The sequence below is a fragment of the Baudoinia panamericana genome, assembly GCF_000338955.1.
Source record: "Baudoinia panamericana UAMH 10762 unplaced genomic scaffold BAUCOscaffold_3, whole genome shotgun sequence".
Lineage (NCBI taxonomy): Eukaryota > Fungi > Ascomycota > Dothideomycetes > Mycosphaerellales > Teratosphaeriaceae > Baudoinia > Baudoinia panamericana.
Genome location: NW_006911259.1, coordinates 1,495,906 through 1,512,383, shown reverse-complemented (window position 1 = coordinate 1,512,383; position 16,478 = coordinate 1,495,906). Strand labels below are relative to the sequence as shown.

The 16,478-nt window shown below is 54.4% G+C and overlaps 6 protein-coding genes and 1 non-coding gene across 7 annotated transcripts; 3 read left to right on the top strand and 4 right to left on the bottom strand.

Moving 5' to 3' along the window:
- Nucleotides 1-275: 275 nt before the first annotated feature.
- BAUCODRAFT_31607 (uncharacterized protein) lies at nucleotides 276-2,464 on the bottom strand. Its single transcript, XM_007675423.1, has 2 exons — nucleotides 2,136-2,464; nucleotides 276-2,082 (listed from the first exon to the last, which is right to left on the bottom strand). Exons 1-2 carry the CDS (start codon nucleotides 2,242-2,244, stop codon nucleotides 632-634), a joined length of 1,560 nt encoding a protein of 519 aa, XP_007673613.1. The 5' UTR covers nucleotides 2,245-2,464; the 3' UTR covers nucleotides 276-631.
- A 147-nt stretch (nucleotides 2,465-2,611) lies between these two features.
- On the top strand, nucleotides 2,612-2,711 carry BAUCODRAFT_t12. Its single transcript has one exon. It is a non-coding gene; the product is annotated as a tRNA-Leu (tRNA).
- Nucleotides 2,712-2,821: 110 nt separating this feature from the next.
- BAUCODRAFT_31606 (glycoside hydrolase family 67 protein) lies at nucleotides 2,822-5,865 on the top strand. The gene is made up of 2 exons (XM_007675422.1): nucleotides 2,822-4,060; nucleotides 4,109-5,865. Exons 1-2 carry the CDS (start codon nucleotides 3,155-3,157, stop codon nucleotides 5,768-5,770), a joined length of 2,568 nt encoding a protein of 855 aa, XP_007673612.1. The 5' UTR covers nucleotides 2,822-3,154; the 3' UTR covers nucleotides 5,771-5,865.
- Nucleotides 5,866-6,161: 296 nt separating this feature from the next.
- BAUCODRAFT_31605 (uncharacterized protein) lies at nucleotides 6,162-6,870 on the bottom strand. The gene is made up of 3 exons (XM_007675421.1): nucleotides 6,724-6,870; nucleotides 6,462-6,614; nucleotides 6,162-6,327 (listed from the first exon to the last, which is right to left on the bottom strand). Exons 1-3 carry the CDS (start codon nucleotides 6,820-6,822, stop codon nucleotides 6,268-6,270), a joined length of 312 nt encoding a protein of 103 aa, XP_007673611.1. The 5' UTR covers nucleotides 6,823-6,870; the 3' UTR covers nucleotides 6,162-6,267.
- A 224-nt stretch (nucleotides 6,871-7,094) lies between these two features.
- Nucleotides 7,095-11,108, top strand: BAUCODRAFT_22532 (uncharacterized protein; the record flags this gene model as incomplete). The annotated part of the gene is made up of 1 exon (XM_007675267.1): nucleotides 7,095-11,108. The coding sequence occupies one exon, from the start codon at nucleotides 7,095-7,097 to the stop codon at nucleotides 11,106-11,108; it is 4,014 nt and encodes a 1,337-aa protein (XP_007673457.1).
- A 17-nt stretch (nucleotides 11,109-11,125) lies between these two features.
- On the bottom strand, nucleotides 11,126-12,424 carry BAUCODRAFT_146239 (uncharacterized protein; the record flags this gene model as incomplete). The annotated part of the gene is made up of 1 exon (XM_007676017.1): nucleotides 11,126-12,424. The coding sequence occupies one exon, from the start codon at nucleotides 12,422-12,424 to the stop codon at nucleotides 11,126-11,128; it is 1,299 nt and encodes a 432-aa protein (XP_007674207.1).
- Nucleotides 12,425-13,664: 1,240 nt separating this feature from the next.
- Nucleotides 13,665-15,976, bottom strand: BAUCODRAFT_137475 (uncharacterized protein). The gene is made up of 4 exons (XM_007676016.1): nucleotides 14,977-15,976; nucleotides 14,712-14,894; nucleotides 14,484-14,655; nucleotides 13,665-14,425 (listed from the first exon to the last, which is right to left on the bottom strand). Exons 1-4 carry the CDS (start codon nucleotides 15,797-15,799, stop codon nucleotides 13,987-13,989), a joined length of 1,617 nt encoding a protein of 538 aa, XP_007674206.1. The 5' UTR covers nucleotides 15,800-15,976; the 3' UTR covers nucleotides 13,665-13,986.
- Between the last annotated feature and the right edge of the window lie 502 nt (nucleotides 15,977-16,478).

Sequence of the window (16,478 nt, the reverse complement as noted above, 5' to 3'; positions counted from 1 at the left end):
GGGGCCCGTTACCGCAGTACGGGTATCAGCTCCAGCTTGGTAGCGAAGACCGAGTGATAGAGCGGACGGTACAGGGCGCAGAGGGTATCCGTAAATGGTTGACAGGCATGTACGGCGGCAAGCCGAAGAGCGGGAAGGCTTTCTTCACGCCGCAGCGTGGACTCGACGTTCAGGTGTTTGAGACAGACGAGTTGGCGATGACGCCTCTGCTGGACCATGCCGTAAGTATTGAAGCTTTTCTTTTCCATTGTACACTTCTGACGGTATGTCGGCAGGAGCTCGACTACTACGTACGAGAATTTGCTCGCAATGGCGTCAACGGACCATGCAATTGGTATCGTACACGCAAAGTGAATTGGGAGCAGGAGCTCTCCATGCCGTCTGAATGCCGCCGAGGCTTGCAACAGCCTGTGCTCTTCGTCCAGGCATTGCGGGATGATATCCTGCGACCGGAAATGAGCAAGAACATGGAGAAAGCCATCCCAAACCTCACGCGAGGCGAGGTGGATGCTAGTCATTGGGCGCTGTGGCATACGCCAAAACAAACTAATGCGATTATCTGCGAGTGGGTTGAAGGTGTTGTGTTCGGTGGGAAGAGTAAGCTATGAGCGGTGGGTCTGGTGTCAGCTTATCAGACTAAGTCCACCTTCGCAGTTTGCGCCCATCTTGTTTCGTTGTTGACGCATTCTTGTCGGATGCGGTACAGCTCGTCGATGAAGGCAGGTACGAAGGTACCCGGGCCCTTCACTTCTTCGCGCACGCCTGCGCGTTCGGCCGCAATCTCATACATTAGAATGCCAGTCAAGGCCGCGAGCAGCTTGTCTTCCCTCTCTGCCGCCATCATGCTTGCGATGGTAGTCCCAAGGGTGCAGCCACTGCCCGTGATTTCGCCAAGGTACGGGTGACCGTTGTTGATGGTGAATGTTCGCTCGCCGTCCGAGATGACATCCGTGCTGCCTGTCATGAGGATAATGTTTCGCTCGCGCGCAGCTGTGCCCTTGACAAGCCGAATTCTATCCTCAAGACTAAGCTGCGAGGCTCCACTGTCAACGCCGTGCTGCTTGACACCCTGTGCTCCGGACACAGTACGTATCTCGCCTTCGTTCCCTTTTATGACGTCGAAGAAGCCACCTGCCATGAGCGCCTTGACACCTTCTCGCCTGTGCGCCGTTGCACCTGCACCGACAGGATCCAAGAGCGTCGGACTTCCAACGGCGTTGTACGCTGCGAGCGCCCTAAGATGATTCTCGCGCATCTCGGGGGTTGTGGTACCCATGTTGATGACGAGACTTCCGCCTAATGCTGCAAGGTCGGCAGCCTCAAGGCCATTGTTGGACATGATGGGCGAGGAGCCGACTGCTAAAGCCACGTTCGCCGCAAAGTTCTGTACCACCAGATTGGTCATGTTGTGGCAAAGAGGCTTCGCTTGGGCCATGCGTTTCACGATCACAGGTGCTTTTGCCACAAGCTCGTCGCGAGTGAGCTTACCTCTCGATACAGGAGTAACGAACGGAGGCGGCTGGCTGATCAGCTTACAAAGGTGTTGCGTCGCGTCTTTCGGATCATCTGAGGCCATAATAGCGCTGACTACTGCAACGCCATCGAGCTTCTTCTCGGGAGATGCACATTGGTACATGATGCGTTGAACATTCCGGGCGTTGATCCCCCCGATTGCGACAGTCTTCACTTCATCATGGCCAGCGGAAGCCAGAGCGGTCAGTATCTGCTGGACGCCTGCTGCGCCGATGATGGATTTCGTGTTCTCTTTGGTAGGGGTGGCGTAGACGGTACCAATACCTAAGTAGTCGGCACCATCTCTGGCCGCCTCGAGCGCTTCCTCGAGAGTGTTCGCCGTGATGCCGATGATGGCATCAGGACCCAGAATTCGGCGGGTGGTCTTGAGGTCGAGGTCATCCTGGCCCACGTGCACGCCCTCCACTCCAGCAGCGAGTGCCACGTCTACGCGGTCATTGATAAGAAGCGGCACACCAGCTCGCTTCGTAATTTGGTGTAGCTGCTTCGCCACTTGCACTAGCTCGGCCGTTTCGGAGGTCTTGTCGCGATATTGTACGATTGTGGCGCCTAGTTAGAGTGAGCGGTTAGGATGTTCAAAACATCGGATGGCACGGATATACCTCCTTCGACCGCTGCTTTCACGACAGCCACCAGGTCTTTATCGCCCAGGATGGCAGGCGTACTGTCCGTAACGAGATAACACGAGTAATCCACATCTTTCGATGGCATGATATACTAGCGTTATTTTGAGGGTAGAAGGCGCGCTGGAAGAGTCAACCTACAGTGAGAATATGCTTTGACGGTATGTGATGTAAGTCTCAACAGTCTGTGTACTGGAGCTCAGATCAACTGCGTGAAGGCTTCGTAGTCAAAAGAATGTTCAAACGCTTCTGTATGCAGACCTGAGTATCCAACACGGCAATTTTGGCTCAATGTCACAGGCATGGAGCTTGTAATTTGCAGTTTCACACACGGACCGAACACGAGCGGCACTATGCCGGCTCACAACGCGTAACAATATGTAGTATGCGGGTACTCCCGCTTGAGTTGAGTTGGGAAGTTTGCTGCTCGCGAACTTGTTAAAATCATCAACAAGGCTGCGGTGGCCGAGTGGTCTAAGGCGGTAGATTTAAGTCAACCATGGCTAGAAAACTCTACTGGGGAGACCCGCGCGCGTTCGAACCGCGTCCGCAGCAACATGCATTTTTGGTTCTAACTTCTCACCATGCGGAAAAATTTCCCGTCACCACTGTCACTACGCTTCACATGTTTTTCATCTCGCCTCTCTTCACTTCAACGCTTCGACTGCCGTCCTCCTCAAATGCTATTTTTCCGTCTCCAGGATCTCCACACGCTAACCCCACCCATGATGCACCTTCTATCACCCGCATGATCTTGAACAAGTCAGCTCAGCAAAACCCACAAGTAACACTGCTTCTATCATGCCAAGATTAGCCTGAATTGCTCGTCGTGGATGTAGAACTCTTGCCTGACCTACTAGCTGAGGTAGTTAGGCATGAGGCTCTCCGCATGCGAGTCGGCACCATGACGCAGTATAGGCATTTCCCCAGTGCTATAAAGTATGAAGGATCGCTTAATGAGCATCACGTCTCATCCATCGCACAGTAAGCCACTTGCCATGCTGCGTTTTTCCTTCCTCTCGCTCCTCACCGGACTTGCCGCCGCAGAGAGCGGCCTCAATGCCTGGCTACGATATGCACCCTACGCAGGCTCGGTCTTTGACCAATCTAAGGTGCCTTTGCATATTGTAGCATTGAATACGTCGACCGCCAGTCCGGTCTACGTGGCTGGACAGGAGCTCCAGACGGGCATTGATAGCATCTTCGGCCAGCAATGCAACGTCCACCACAGCCACTGGGGCCCCTCCGCAACTATCGTAGTAGGCACGATAGATGAATATACCAGCGTCTATGGCGAGCTTAGCAGCACTCCGGAGCTGATTGAAGACGGCTTCTGGCTCAACACCACGGGCAACAGTGTTCAGATTCTAGGCCAAAATGAGCGCGGAGCTCTCTACGGCGCGTTTGAGTATCTGTCCATGCTCGCTCAAGCCAACTTCACGCCTGTCGCCTACGCTGCAAACCCCGCCGCACCGATCAGATGGACGAACGAATGGGACAACCTGGACGGCAGCATTGAGCGTGGGTTTGCCGGGAACTCGATCTTCTTTGCTAACGGTGTTATTGTGAGCAATCTTACTCGTGCTGCGGAGTATGCTCGTATCTTAGCCTCCATCCGCATCAACGCAGTGGTTGTTAATAACGTCAATGCCAACGCTTCGCTGCTTACGCCTGATAACATCGCCGGACTCGGCCGCATCGCAGACGCTATGAGACCCTATGGTGTTCAGGTTGGCATCTCGCTATTCTTCGCATCACCTACGAGCGCTGTCCAAGGCCAGGCCAACCTTACGACATTCGATCCGCTTGATCCCGGGGTTGTGAACTGGTGGACTAACGTCACTAACCAGATATATGCGAAGGTGCCGGATATGGCAGGATACTTGGTGAAGGCGAACTCCGAGGTAAGAGTCGAAACCGTGCCATCTACGCAGCCAACTGACGTGCTGTAGGGTCAACCGGGCCCTCTGACCTACAACAGAACCTTGGCAGAAGGTGCAAATCTGTTCGCTAAAGCTTTGCAGCCGTATGGCGGCGTGGTGATGTTCCGCGCATTCGTCTACAACCTAGTGAATGAGTCCATCTGGACGCAAGACCGCGCTGTTGAAGCCGTTCAGTTCTTCCAGCCACTTGACGGACAATTTGACGAGAACGTTGTCATTCAGATAAAGTACGGACCGATCGACTTTCAAGTGCGAGAGCCAGCCTCACCTCTGTTCGCCAACATTCCTAATACCAACACCGCTATTGAGCTTCAAGTGACGCAAGAGTACCTCGGCCAGCAATGCCACTTAGTCTACCTCCCACCACTCTGGCAGACAGTCCTCGATTTCGATCTCCGAGTGGACAATAAAACGAGCCTCGTTCGAGACGTAATCACTGGGCAGCGCTTCAACCGCACCCTTGGCGGCTCGGCAGGTGTCGTCAACGTTGGCTTGAACGAAACGTGGCTAGGCTCGCATTTATCGCTCTCCAACCTTTATGCATACGGTCGCCTCGCTTGGAACCCTGCCGATGACCCCACAAGCATGGTTCAAGATTGGATCCGACTAACGTTCGGCCTGGATCAGTCCGTCATTGACGCCATCACCCAGATGTCTTTGGAGTCATGGCCAGCCTATGAGAACTACAGCGGTAATCTCGGCGAACAGACTTTAACCGACATCCTTTACACGCATTATGGCCCCAATCCGCAGTCTCAGGAGAACAACGGCTATGGCCAATGGACTCGCTCGGATCACCTCACCGTCGGTATGGACCGTACTGTCAGCAACGGCACTGGCTTCTCGGGGCAGTACCCACCAGAAGTCTTCCAAATGTTCGAAAACATCAGTACAACGCCCGACAATCTGCTCCTCTGGTTCCATCACGTCAACTACACCCAGATGCTGAAGTCAGGAGTGACAGTAATTCAAGACTTTTATGATCAGCACTATGCTGGTGCTGCTACCGCGCAGACTTTCGTCAGCACCTGGCAATCAATTCAAGGGTTGATCGACGCCGAGCGCTATTCCGACCAGCTCTTCCGTCTCGTCTACCAAGCTGGTCATTCGCTGGTTTGGCGCGATGCAATTGTGAACTTCTACAACAATATCTCCGGCATCCCGGACGAAGCCGGCCGCGTCGGCAATCACCCGTACCGCATCGAAGCGGAAAGCATGACCTTGTCTGGCTATCGGTTATACTATTACGCGCCCAACAACGCCACGACGCCTTTCGAGACTCTCAGCAACTACACCGCTATTGTCACTACCAACAACAAGACTACAGGTACCGCGTACACCGCCCTCAACTACCCGACCGGTAGGTATGATATCTCCGTGAACTATTATGACCAGTATGGTGGCGCCTCGAACTTCAGCGTCTACCTCAACAACAATATGATCGGGCAGTGGACCGCCAACCTTCGGCCATGGATTGGCAGCGCAGAGGGTCCGAGAGTTTTGGGACATACTCCATCAATCTACATTGACGGGGAGTCGGCGACGCGCATTACGTTCAGTAACGTCAGTGTAGCGCATGGCGATGTGTTGACCATCACTGGCATCCCAGATGCCAATGAATTAGCGCCACTGGACTATGTGAGCGTCCTACCGCTTGGATACGCGGATTGAAGAAGCTAAGACTCAACGCCTATAACATTACCATAATGCTGTAACGAACAAAGCGACAGAGAAAATCGCGCATCGGCGCATTATTACTTTGGCACACTACTCATCTTCACTGTCTCACCTTTTCCCACTCGTTAATGAGAAGTTCAGCAGTCGCCACAGCGGCATCGCAATTGAAAGGTTTCAGCATGCATCTTATCCTTACCTTGCGCAGTAATCGAGCTTCAGCCGAAACGACCATGGCCAAGGGTGTGTTGAACCACGGCAAGCACATGAAGCAGTGAGTTCACAAGAAAGGGCGTGGTAGAGCTTGACAGCCCTCGTTGACGAATGAAAGACCATGCAAGGTCAGACTATAAGCCGGTATATGTACACTGCGCCTTCCGGTTCTGTTCACGGTTTGAGCCAGTTTTTGTCCCATGCGGCGAAGCTTGCTGGTAGTCTAACGTCGCTATTAGTTTGGTATGGTGCGTAGAGACAGGCTAGAAACTGCAGGCGGTCTACGAAGGTCGTAGAACCCGAAGACCGTCTCTGGAGGGCGCGGTTGCGCGTTTGAAACTCTGCAGGCGGCGTCAGCAGCTGTTCGCTTGCATTTGTCACTCATTCCTTTGTCTGGCGATTGCCGCAAACATTGCACGGTATTCACTGTACGCAGAAATTTCGTCGTCGCTCCCATGTTGTATGATCAGCTTACCGAATCGCACTCTTCCCATGCCCTACCCGCACCAAAGCCCAGGCCTGTGAATACCGGCCATGCTCTCCGTCTGAACAGTAGCACAGAGAAAATCACGCCAAACCCTGCGCCGAGTGTGCTTCGTATGAGGAGAGTGCTGAGGCAGTGGTCCCACTACGTTCATCGTCAGCCTACGCTCTCAAAACCGCTCTGTTGCCGTAGTGACAGCCACAACCCGAGGATCGCTTGTCCTTCGTAATCAGGACGCTGGGCTATACCGTACCTTTTCGTTCAATAAAGCTTCACTCATTGGCCTGCCAGGTCGGTTTGGCGGTGGGACAAGCGGCGGGACAGGCGTAGCGGAGATGCTGGAGTCGGCCATTGCGGGTTACAAGGAGTACAGCTCTGCTTTAGCAACCGACCCGAGGTATGATACAGTGACTTGCAGGCAAGAAGCGCTGGTTAGAAGCTCAACAACATTGAAGGGGAGAGCTTCAGAGCTGTTCCTGGCGGCGGCAGTGGCCGCGAGGCTTGCAGCTTTCGGCGCTTAGGCCATCTTAGTATCAAAATCGTCAAAGGCAAGTCCAGGCTCAGGCTCCCAAGACTCTTGATACGACGTGCTTCAGCTGGGGCTCAGGGCTCCAACAGACTACTATGGCGCCTTCAGAGGGTACCATGAAGGGACAATCTTCCCTACACCGCCTGAAAGCACTTGACCAGCTCCCAAACGTACAATCGCGGCTTGATGAAGCAAGAAGTCTCTGTACCCATACGGCCAGAGCCGACATGATTTTGAGATGGACCGTCGAAAAAGTTAAGAGTGACGAGGACTATCGATCATGCGTCTCCACGTGGAACCTTTTTGCTGCAACATGCAGACTCTTACCCCTCGAAAGATTGGCTGCGATACTCGCTTCAGCCGACTTCCTCAGGCTTGCCAGCACCGCGATAAACGCCGAAACGACCAGCTTCGAGGTCGTTAGCGCCATAGCGGATTGCATGAACCTGCTTCACGCCTTATCGCAGGACCCCTCTGGAGCTCCACTGAGAGCGTTGCTTACTGCAGATGGGGCAAATGCGGTCACTTTCACCGGCCATTGGTATGCAGCATGTGCTCGAGTGCTTCAAAGCTGCGACAGAGCGGATCTCGAGTCAAGATGCGGCGCGCTTCTCAACTCGGCCTTCTCCGTCTGGAATTTGCGTAGACGCTCCCCAGCCGAGGACGAACTGTTCGCGAAGCAATGTCTGGTCCCGTGCACAGCCGTACTGGCTGCACTGCCCGCGAGTACTGCGAGACCTAAACGGAAACGGGGCACCAATAGCACGTTTCCCATGGGAGACACACGACAGACACTCGAATCCATGCTTGCCAGGCACGTCTTCCTACCTGCTCGCGATGTGTTCTTTGATGCGCAGTCTGCACACGACCACAATCCCAGAGATGGGAACTCAGGGAATAGCGTCCTAGATCTGCCGCAACGGCTTCAGGCATTTAGCGGGGCTATCACATCTAAGCAGCTGTCTCCGGGAACTGCGCCGGCTTTGTTAGGCATTGCGCTTCGATGCATCCCAATGACGACGCAGAAACAGCGGGTTCGAGAGCGACCTTGGGTCGAAGCGATCTTTGCTGCCTTGCTTGATTGTGTAGTGCTGAACGGAGAGCCCGTCGGTGATAACACCCTCGTCGACATGCTTGTTGTTGTAGGCAACAAAGCATCGTTATCCGTTGACACGCTGTCCCACCTCATAACTAGATATGGAAGTTGCGGCGCAAATAGCGACCGAATGGCACAATTGGATTTCTTTGCACAGATCGTACGCCTGGATCCGAACGTCTTCGTCAGACCACAGATGGCGAGCTGGCTGTTTGAGGTCGTTGAAGCGGCTGGTAAACATCTGGTGTCGTCTGCCGAAGAGCAAGTTGCAGATTCGAGGGCTCTTAGGGATCAGCTGCGAGACTCTATCCTTACGCCAGTCATGGAGGCGTTCGCAAGAAACCGTAAACTGCCAGCCTTCATTGAGCGTTGGCATCAGACATTACTCGAGCTACCGCTGTCGCAGAAGTGCTCAATCTGGCTCGAGCTGCGCCAACCGCTGAGCTTCCTTATCGAGGCGAACATGACCGGCGACAGCGTAACGGAGCTCGTTTCACATTATCGTGGCGCGTTGGCCAGAAATGCTGATTATTCTTACACGGGGCACACGGCAAGCATGATTGTCTTACAAGGGCTGTTGGGCGGCGTGCGCGACGCTGAACTCCTGGACGAACTTCATTCCCACCTGCATACACTCTATGGTGCGCTTATGTCCTTAGCCGACCAAGCGAAGAATCTCCGCGGATACTGGACGTTTGTGATCACTGTCTTCGAGAGATGGTGGCCCTCGTACCTTGCTCTGAACCGAGACCCGGCATCGCTGGCCTCTCTGGCTGACCAAGTGGTGGGTAGCAACGCTGTGCGCGTGGGCACGAGTTACCTTGATTCGCTCGATCTTCAGAAAGACGAGGATTCCTCTATTCTCGATGTAGAAACGGCAGAAGCGGTGCAATTTTTGTGCTGTGTTGCGCACCACCTTTCCGACCTTGATATGGAGGAGTCAAGGCTTCCCTTCATGAAACGAGTCATGAAGCATGTCCAGCGTGGCGACCTGGAGGGTATTATCAGATACCCAAAATGCCTCGATCTCTTCGAGATAAAGGCAGCTTTTCTTTTTGAGCCAGCAGCCAGGGCAGTTCTAGACGGACAAGACGTAGAGGTGGCTACCGAGAGCCTCCGCGCTCTTACAGCGAGCATAGTGGACAACGGTTTAACGGAGATGTTTGTAGACCTGGTCCTTACCGGTACGGCTTCTGGAGAGGGAGACTCTGCGGATCCTCAGCCTATGGTGCTGGCGAGCGCCGCAACCGTGGTCAAGTTTCGAGTACTTGCAGACGTTGCCCCATCAATATTCTCTGCTTCGCATAGACAACGCGTACTGGACTGGCTCGCCTACCCGAAGCTCGACGTATGGGGCAGCTCGCATGCTCCACAGCAGCGTCTGGCGCTTATGGTACGACTGCTCAAGCTGCCGTGTCCTAACGCTCGCATGTTGATCGACGCTAAAGCGCTGTGGCAGCTCAAAGATAAGTCGCGGGACACCGGACCGAGTTCTGAATCTTGCAGGAAGGCTGATGTTAATGAGTCCACCGCCTCCATGCTCGAGCAGGTAGCCAATGCGATCTTCCTGCGGGTTCGCCATGATCTTAGTCGCGATATGGCACGATCTGTAATGCGTGCTCACTGGCAGAACGCGAATGCTTTTGTGACGACGCTGCAGCTTGAGCCGAGCTTTGACGGGATGCTTGATGGCGTTGCAACAGTCAAGGCACTTCTGTCGAGTGCCGATAATGCGAACAGTGACGATGGCACTGACGCTGATCTCAAAGCCAACACCTTGAACTCATGGATCTCCACTCTGTCAGACCATGTCGAGAGAGCTGGAAAGCCACCGATGCAGTCCGCCACGATTTTAGCTTCACTTGACGCACTGGCGCACTTACCGAACTCTTCGCTGACATCGACGCTGTTCGAAGAGTCAGCTGAGACAGCCCGACTCGTGCGTATAATCAAGGGGGTCCTGGATAGCGCGCAGCAATCGCTACATGATCAAAGGGATGAGACTGTCCAACAGACAATCGCTGTGCGCTGTTTTGAGCTTATCTGTCGGTTCAGGCTGCATCCTGGCATTAACGAGCACCAGCCGAGCAGCTTGGCATTGCAGCTTCTGGAAACAGGCTTGACTGCGAGAGAGCACGCGGCAACCTTGACAGCATTCTCAAACTTTAGCGTGACGGCGAATGCACAGGATCGCTCGGATCTGCTGCAAAAAGTCCTTCCAGCAAATGCAACTCCGTCACCACAGCAGATGCTGCTTGCGAAGGTGCTTCTTTCCACTCTCGGCAAAGACGACCTCAATAACAAAGAGGCGGCATCACCTCAACGTATACTGGAGCGGATCTTGCGAGTTACACGTGAGACTACTGAGCTACTTACCATCCGTAGAGCCTGCGCGTGCGTTTCTATGATCCTCAAAGAGAAGCTTTTCATGGTCAATCAATACACCATCGAAATGACGCTTGATCTATGGCAGGCGTTTGAGCAAAGCCATGATCACGACGCTCTACGGCTGCTCTACCTCGACTTTTGCCGCATCTTCACCGTCTTGCTGCAGCAACACCGCTCCAGACTGCGGGACCGCATGCACATGGTCATTGTGCTTCTGCAAGCGCTTTTGACTCGCCTGTTCCGGATCAAGGCTAAGGGCTCGATCATTGCAGGACTGTCGCCACGTCACGCCGGCGTTCTGGCTCGTATTGTGCAATCGCTCTGCAATCCTCCGCTGTTGCGTGGCAATGCCAAAGGCTCGGACCTCGTAGATCAGGCACGCAAGGCGCAGGCGCATGTTGGACAGTACGTGCCGTTACTGCTACACCATTACTGTGTGCAGATCTTGGCAGGCACGCTCGCTGAGGGTGTGAGAGAAGCGCTATTGCCAGGCCTATGGGCCGTGATCAAGGCTGTCGAAGTGAGTGATACGGATGGGATGAGGTCATTAAGTGCGGCAATGAATAATAGCGAGAGGGCAGTGTTACGGAGTCTGTACGAAGACTACAAGCTATTCGGCAAGTAAAAGGCAATGAGCAGGCGCTATGCAGAGGCCTTGCTCCGGAGCTCAAGAACTCTCTTTTCCAACGCAAACTTTTCCACTTTGGCCGTTCGGTTGATTGGGAAAGCCTTCAGCCCGAGATCCGCGAGCGAAGCGGCACCAGCAAGCGAGCATTCTGTGCCAAACATCTCAACTACATGCGCCTTGAACGCCTCTTCCGCCTTACATGTCTGTCTTTCAAGCACAGCGAAAGGTTCTTGTCCAAGCTGTGAAGATGGCGATGCAATCAACACTGTCTTTACTCCTGTGAGGCTACCGATGCTGGCCTCAACCGCCGAAGGGCTGATGGAGAAGCCGGCCCGCTTGATGATATCCTTCATGCGGCCTTTGATGAAGAGCACGCCGTTCTGGTCCACGAAAGCAAGGTCGCCGGTGCGGAACCATTCCCTGCCACTCTCGCCGGAGAAGAAGCTCTCTGACTTCACGTTGTCGAGGTACTTGCGCGCCGCAATACCGCAATCGAAGGACAGTTCGCCCATCTCCCCTCTGTGGACAACTCGTTTGCGGCCTTCGTCCCAAATGCGTAATCGAACACCAGCCGCAGGGACGCCAACCGGACATACATCGTGGCTGTATGGAAGTTTATCGAGGAACCGGTCAAAGAAGGGCCATCTGGTCACACAACCGACTTCGGTCATGCCATAGGCAACGCCTGTTCGGCAATGATTGAATGCCTTCCTGAGCGTGAAGAGGTCTTTCTTAGTGATGAGATCGGCCCCAAGATAGACAACGTTAAGTGAGCTTAGATCTCTGGCCGCAAAGGATGACTCCGCAAGCATGAGATGCATAAAGACCGGAATGAGCACCATCATCGTAACATTGTGTTGCTCAACAGCGTCCAGCATGCCGGTGGTATTACTTGTACCTGGCACAGGTGGAGGCGACGGTACGACAAGCGCGCCACCCGCCTTCCAGGTCATCATCGTGACTGTCGGGCAAATCACGCGATAGTTCGGTGTTGACAGTAACAAACGCTCTCGATCGTTACCCTGGGCCTTCAAGTTCCAGGGATTGGCTTCCATCCCAAGCGAGGGCGCATCCACACGCCGAGGGCAGCCCTTTGGTGCACCGGATGTGGTGCCGGATGTGAAATAAATAAGAGCAATACGCGCAGGGTCATCTCTGCGGGCATGCTCGAGAACGTCCTCCTCGCTGAACGGCCCATCGATACCGTCGGAAGCCAAGCTGAGGAGTGTCTTCCAACCTTCGTGTTCAGGATCGTCTAATATGATCTTGACCTGCGGGAAGTGTATCTTGGGATCAAACTGCAACGCGTCCATCGTGCAGGCACCGTCACTGCCTTGTACCATCACAACGCTTGGCTTTAGTTTGCGCACATGGGTGGACAGCTCTGCACTTCTTGCTGCTCCAAGCACAGCGGGGTCAATGGCGACCAGAGTCAGTCGCGAAACGGAAGTACTCGATTCGGTTCGGCATGAAGGTCATAACGGTCGCTCCGCTTGGTAGGCCCTTTGCCATCAGTCCTCTCGTCACACGTAGCGCTGCTTGATGTAGTGCCTTGAACGCCCAGTTCAATCCTTGGCGATCATGACTGAGTACCGTAGGCACCAATTGAAATAGGTGATCTGATGCTTGCCACATGACGATCACGGCTGCCCCATCTGGACTGGTTCTCATTCAATCTTCGAACTGTGCGAACAGCGTCGGCGGAGCCATTAACGGTCCGTCATACATCTCAGCACTGGTGGTCTCACCGTTGGCAGCCATGACCGTTCTTGTGCCTTAACTCAAGATGCAGCGTATACCAACCGAGGAACATCATGGACTTTATATCTTCAAAATGTCATGCTGACGACGCGTGCCGATTACTTGCTCCTCTGCACAAAGCCATCCTTGACGAGTGAGCGGCGGGACGCTCAAGATCATTTTACGATGCAACTAAATGATGTTCTTAGTCACCGGCATACTGAATGGGTGGCCTGAAGTGCTGATGCAAGCACTTGCAGCCCGTCTCGGCCGTAAATCCTACCCGGCGAGGAGCCATTAGATCGTCCGCGAGTATCTCCTTCCGCCACCTCCTTGAGCTTATGAGATGGTTTTCGGTTGACACTGCGTAGCAGTGTTCCGGTATCCTGAACATTGTACAGAGACGGCATGCTTACTTACTGGCAGTTGGATAGAGTTACCGCGAAGACGACGTCGCGAAGAAGTGAGTCTTGAACAGAGACCTCACTGCACTTGACACTTCGTAATGGTGTATACGAACGCATCAGAGCGTATGTGAGGTTTAACAAGTCGAGAGCTATGTTTCGGCCCCGGTTTCGGCCCGCTGCATAACAGCCTTCCGTGGCAGCACCGATCCTTCGAAGCTAGAGTTGCAACCATCCGGCGTACCAATAGAGCCAGAACCGGTGAGTCCATGTTGCTTAGATCGTTACACCAGTGCGCTGTAACGTGCCTGACAGCACTTCATCGGTCGCCATTCGTATCATGATTATATCAGGTTGCAATGTATGGAGCCATATTCTTAGTCACCATCGCTAGCCTTACTCAAGCCACAGTGAACAATATACAGACATATATGCGACCTACTCAGTCCGAAACAATGGTCAAGCTCCACATTAGCTTTCACATTTGCGATGCGCAGCTTGTGCTGGAGAAGACCGCCTTGGACATTGCAAGCCCTTCGCATGCTTTATACCAGCAAAGACCGAAAGACCAAAGCTACGATGCAGGGCTGCTGTGTCCGACTGCCAAAACACAGGCACGGTACATGAGACCGACCTAAGTCGCTGAACGAAGCTCTCTGACAATGTGCGGCGGGATGGAACAGTTAGGGTCGTCGTAAGTTTACAATCATGCAAGCCAGAATCAAGCAATCTCACTTCCTCCTCCCACTCCCGTTCAACACCCTTCCAAGGGCTCGCAACGCGTCCATGGCATCCACACCATTGCCCCGTGCTTTCTCCTGGTGCTCCAGCACGTCAGCTGTATCCGCCAGAGTCCTCTCGGACAGCCTGTCCGCCGTCTCTCGCGCGACGGACAAAGCGTGGACGCCATGGGCGAATTGATCGACCGTGAACTCCAGATTGGCGGAAATGTGCTGCAGTCGGTCTTTAATCGCTGCCGGCTCGACTGGTGCTTGATGGCGCGAAGATGGGGCCTGGAGTTCTTCTAGGATGGCTCGTTGTGGACTGTCGAGTAACTCTGGGTGGAGCGGCGAGAGTGGTTGTTCGTCTTCTGCTCCACCATCTATGGGAGGTGATGGTGGTACGGCGGACTGGACTAGAGCCTCCCAGTCCGCTCGATCTTGTTTTAGTCTGCCGGAAAATCATGCAATCAGCAAAGACCCAACCTGAGATTTGGAGTGATCAATACCTCTCAAGCTCTCCTTCTAACTCCTGGACCTTCGCCGCATTTGCAAGGTTCCTGGGATTGGCTTTCTTGCGCAGCGGTATTGCTGGCACAACTTCGTCATCGCGGGAGAACCAGTCACTTAGCGTGCCTTTAGTGATGAGGTCTTGCGCGAGCTCTGCTTGTACTACCAGAGCTATCACTGGATCAGCACAATGTTTCATAACATTTCCGTCGGAAAGAGGTGCGTACCTGCTTGCAGCGCTTGGAATTCCAAGCTTGACGCCGCGCTCGCGTTCTTTGGTGCTTCAGGCTTATCTGGTAGAGCCCGCTGTCCGCACCAGCTCAGCAGACACCGCATTCGTCGCGGTTCGGTAAGGTCGGCGGAGATATGCTTGTAGAACTCCGCGGTCGGCACCTCAGCGTGAGGCAAGGCTGTATCCAGAACAGTCAGCACAGGCGCAAACCGTGGAAGCTCTTGCAGACCCTCTACCACAACCAAAAGCATCGTACATACCATTGCCCTTGCCCTCTTCGATCAGACTACTCGCCCTCCTGCCCCTCATACCTGAGCTACTCCGCCTGGTCCCACCTAGACCATCCGCGCTACTTTTCCGCATTTCTCGATTACGCCGAATCACTGGCGTATCGGCAAAGGGCAAAGCAATTCGCATGATCTTCTCCTCCTCTTCGGCGCCATTCGCGACGCGCTTTCGCTTTCTTTCGACCGTTACGGGACGAGCTTTGTCCGGACTGGGCGAGCGGTCACGTTTCGCATGCGATTTGGCGTGAGACGGTCTGAATGGCGAAGCTTGTGCTTCGAGGGATGGATTGCCGTCGGTGGAGATACGCTTGCTTCGACGGACGGGCTCACGGTCCGGTGTTGTTGGCAGTCTACGGCGCGTTTTCCGGGGCGGAGCTTTTGGTGCTGAATCCTCGGTTCGTGGAGGCAAAGGCGCTGCTACAGGCGCAGGAGGATTCACCGCAGTCTCACCTGACGGCGGAAGTGCAGCAGGCATAGTCTGTTCATCCGCCGAGTTGCGCACAGCCGGCTGCTTCCCTTCCTTGCCCTTCCGCCCACCCTTACTGAACGCGAAGCCATCAACCTTCTCATCATACGCCTTCCGCGACCGTCGTTTCGACAACGCGTTCGCGTCGCCATCCTGATCTTTGGTGCTCACCGTCGTTGTCGTCTGCGCGCCGTTGGCCTTCGACTTCTTGGCAGGTGGTTCGTTGTCTTCCGCGCCGTCATGTGACAATCGCGCACTTCTGCGCTTTTGCATGCCCGCCCCATTCATCCCGATCGGTTCCAGAGGTGAGCGCGTGAGTACCATTGACATCGCTGGGTGCTGGTGTGGAGCTACCCGAGTCGGAAAGCGCGAAGGACACGCGCAGGGGAAGAGATCAAGGTTTGCCGCGCAAGCGCTTGGGTATCATTACACGACTTTCCCGAACGCAGTGATCGTTTTGTCGCGTCGCAATGGCCGTCGTCGCGTAGTAATGATGTTGCATCGGGCTGAAGAACGACTTGTACACTGTTCTATGTGGGCTTTCCATTTGTTTACACCGGATATTCCCGCTAAGCTCTGCCGAGGCCGCTAGCCGCTTTCGAACACGTATATCTCGTGGATGCAACTCAACTTCCATTTCAACTCTATTCATCCACGACTTGCTCGATTGACCAACAATGTCGCTACTTGCGTGCAGTGAGGGACGGGGAGATGTCTATGCCAACGGCGCCAGCTGCGGTATCGCCCTCTCCGCGGCGGCCAGCACGCTCCAAGGCGGGATGCGTAACATGCTTGAGGAGGAAGGTACGCTGCGATGAGCTACATCCGCAGTGTACGCACTGTAGTCGCCTCAAGCTTCAATGCGAGTGGCGCACGCCTTCAGCGAGTGTGCATCCGAGTCTCGCCAGCCGACCTTCTGGCACTGCGGCGGAGGTAGTGGCGATAGATCGCGGCATCAGCCAGAACCCAGCGCCGACTGACTTGGACAGCGGCATCCTGGAGAGCTTCG

Coding starts and splice junctions, on each gene's coding strand:
- BAUCODRAFT_31605 (XM_007675421.1), bottom strand. CDS start 6,822: ATGGCCGACTCCAGCATCTCCGCTACGCCTGTCCCGCCGCTTGTCCCA. Junction 6,615..6,723: donor AAGCTTTATTGAACGAAAAG/GTACGGTATAGC, acceptor CGATGAACGTAG/TGGGACCACTGCCTCAGCAC. Junction 6,328..6,461: donor CATGGGAAGAGTGCGATTCG/GTAAGCTGATCA, acceptor CGCCGCCTGCAG/AGTTTCAAACGCGCAACCGC.
- BAUCODRAFT_31606 (XM_007675422.1), top strand. CDS start 3,155: ATGCTGCGTTTTTCCTTCCTCTCGCTCCTCACCGGACTTGCCGCCGCA. Junction 4,061..4,108: donor TGGTGAAGGCGAACTCCGAG/GTAAGAGTCGAA, acceptor GACGTGCTGTAG/GGTCAACCGGGCCCTCTGAC.
- BAUCODRAFT_137475 (XM_007676016.1), bottom strand. CDS start 15,799: ATGTCAATGGTACTCACGCGCTCACCTCTGGAACCGATCGGGATGAAT. Junction 14,895..14,976: donor CGAAGAGGGCAAGGGCAATG/GTATGTACGATG, acceptor TTCTGGATACAG/CCTTGCCTCACGCTGAGGTG. Junction 14,426..14,483: donor TTAGAAGGAGAGCTTGAGAG/GTATTGATCACT, acceptor ATTTTCCGGCAG/ACTAAAACAAGATCGAGCGG.
- BAUCODRAFT_31607 (XM_007675423.1), bottom strand. CDS start 2,244: ATGCCATCGAAAGATGTGGATTACTCGTGTTATCTCGTTACGGACAGT. Junction 2,083..2,135: donor GAAAGCAGCGGTCGAAGGAG/GTATATCCGTGC, acceptor CACTCTAACTAG/GCGCCACAATCGTACAATAT.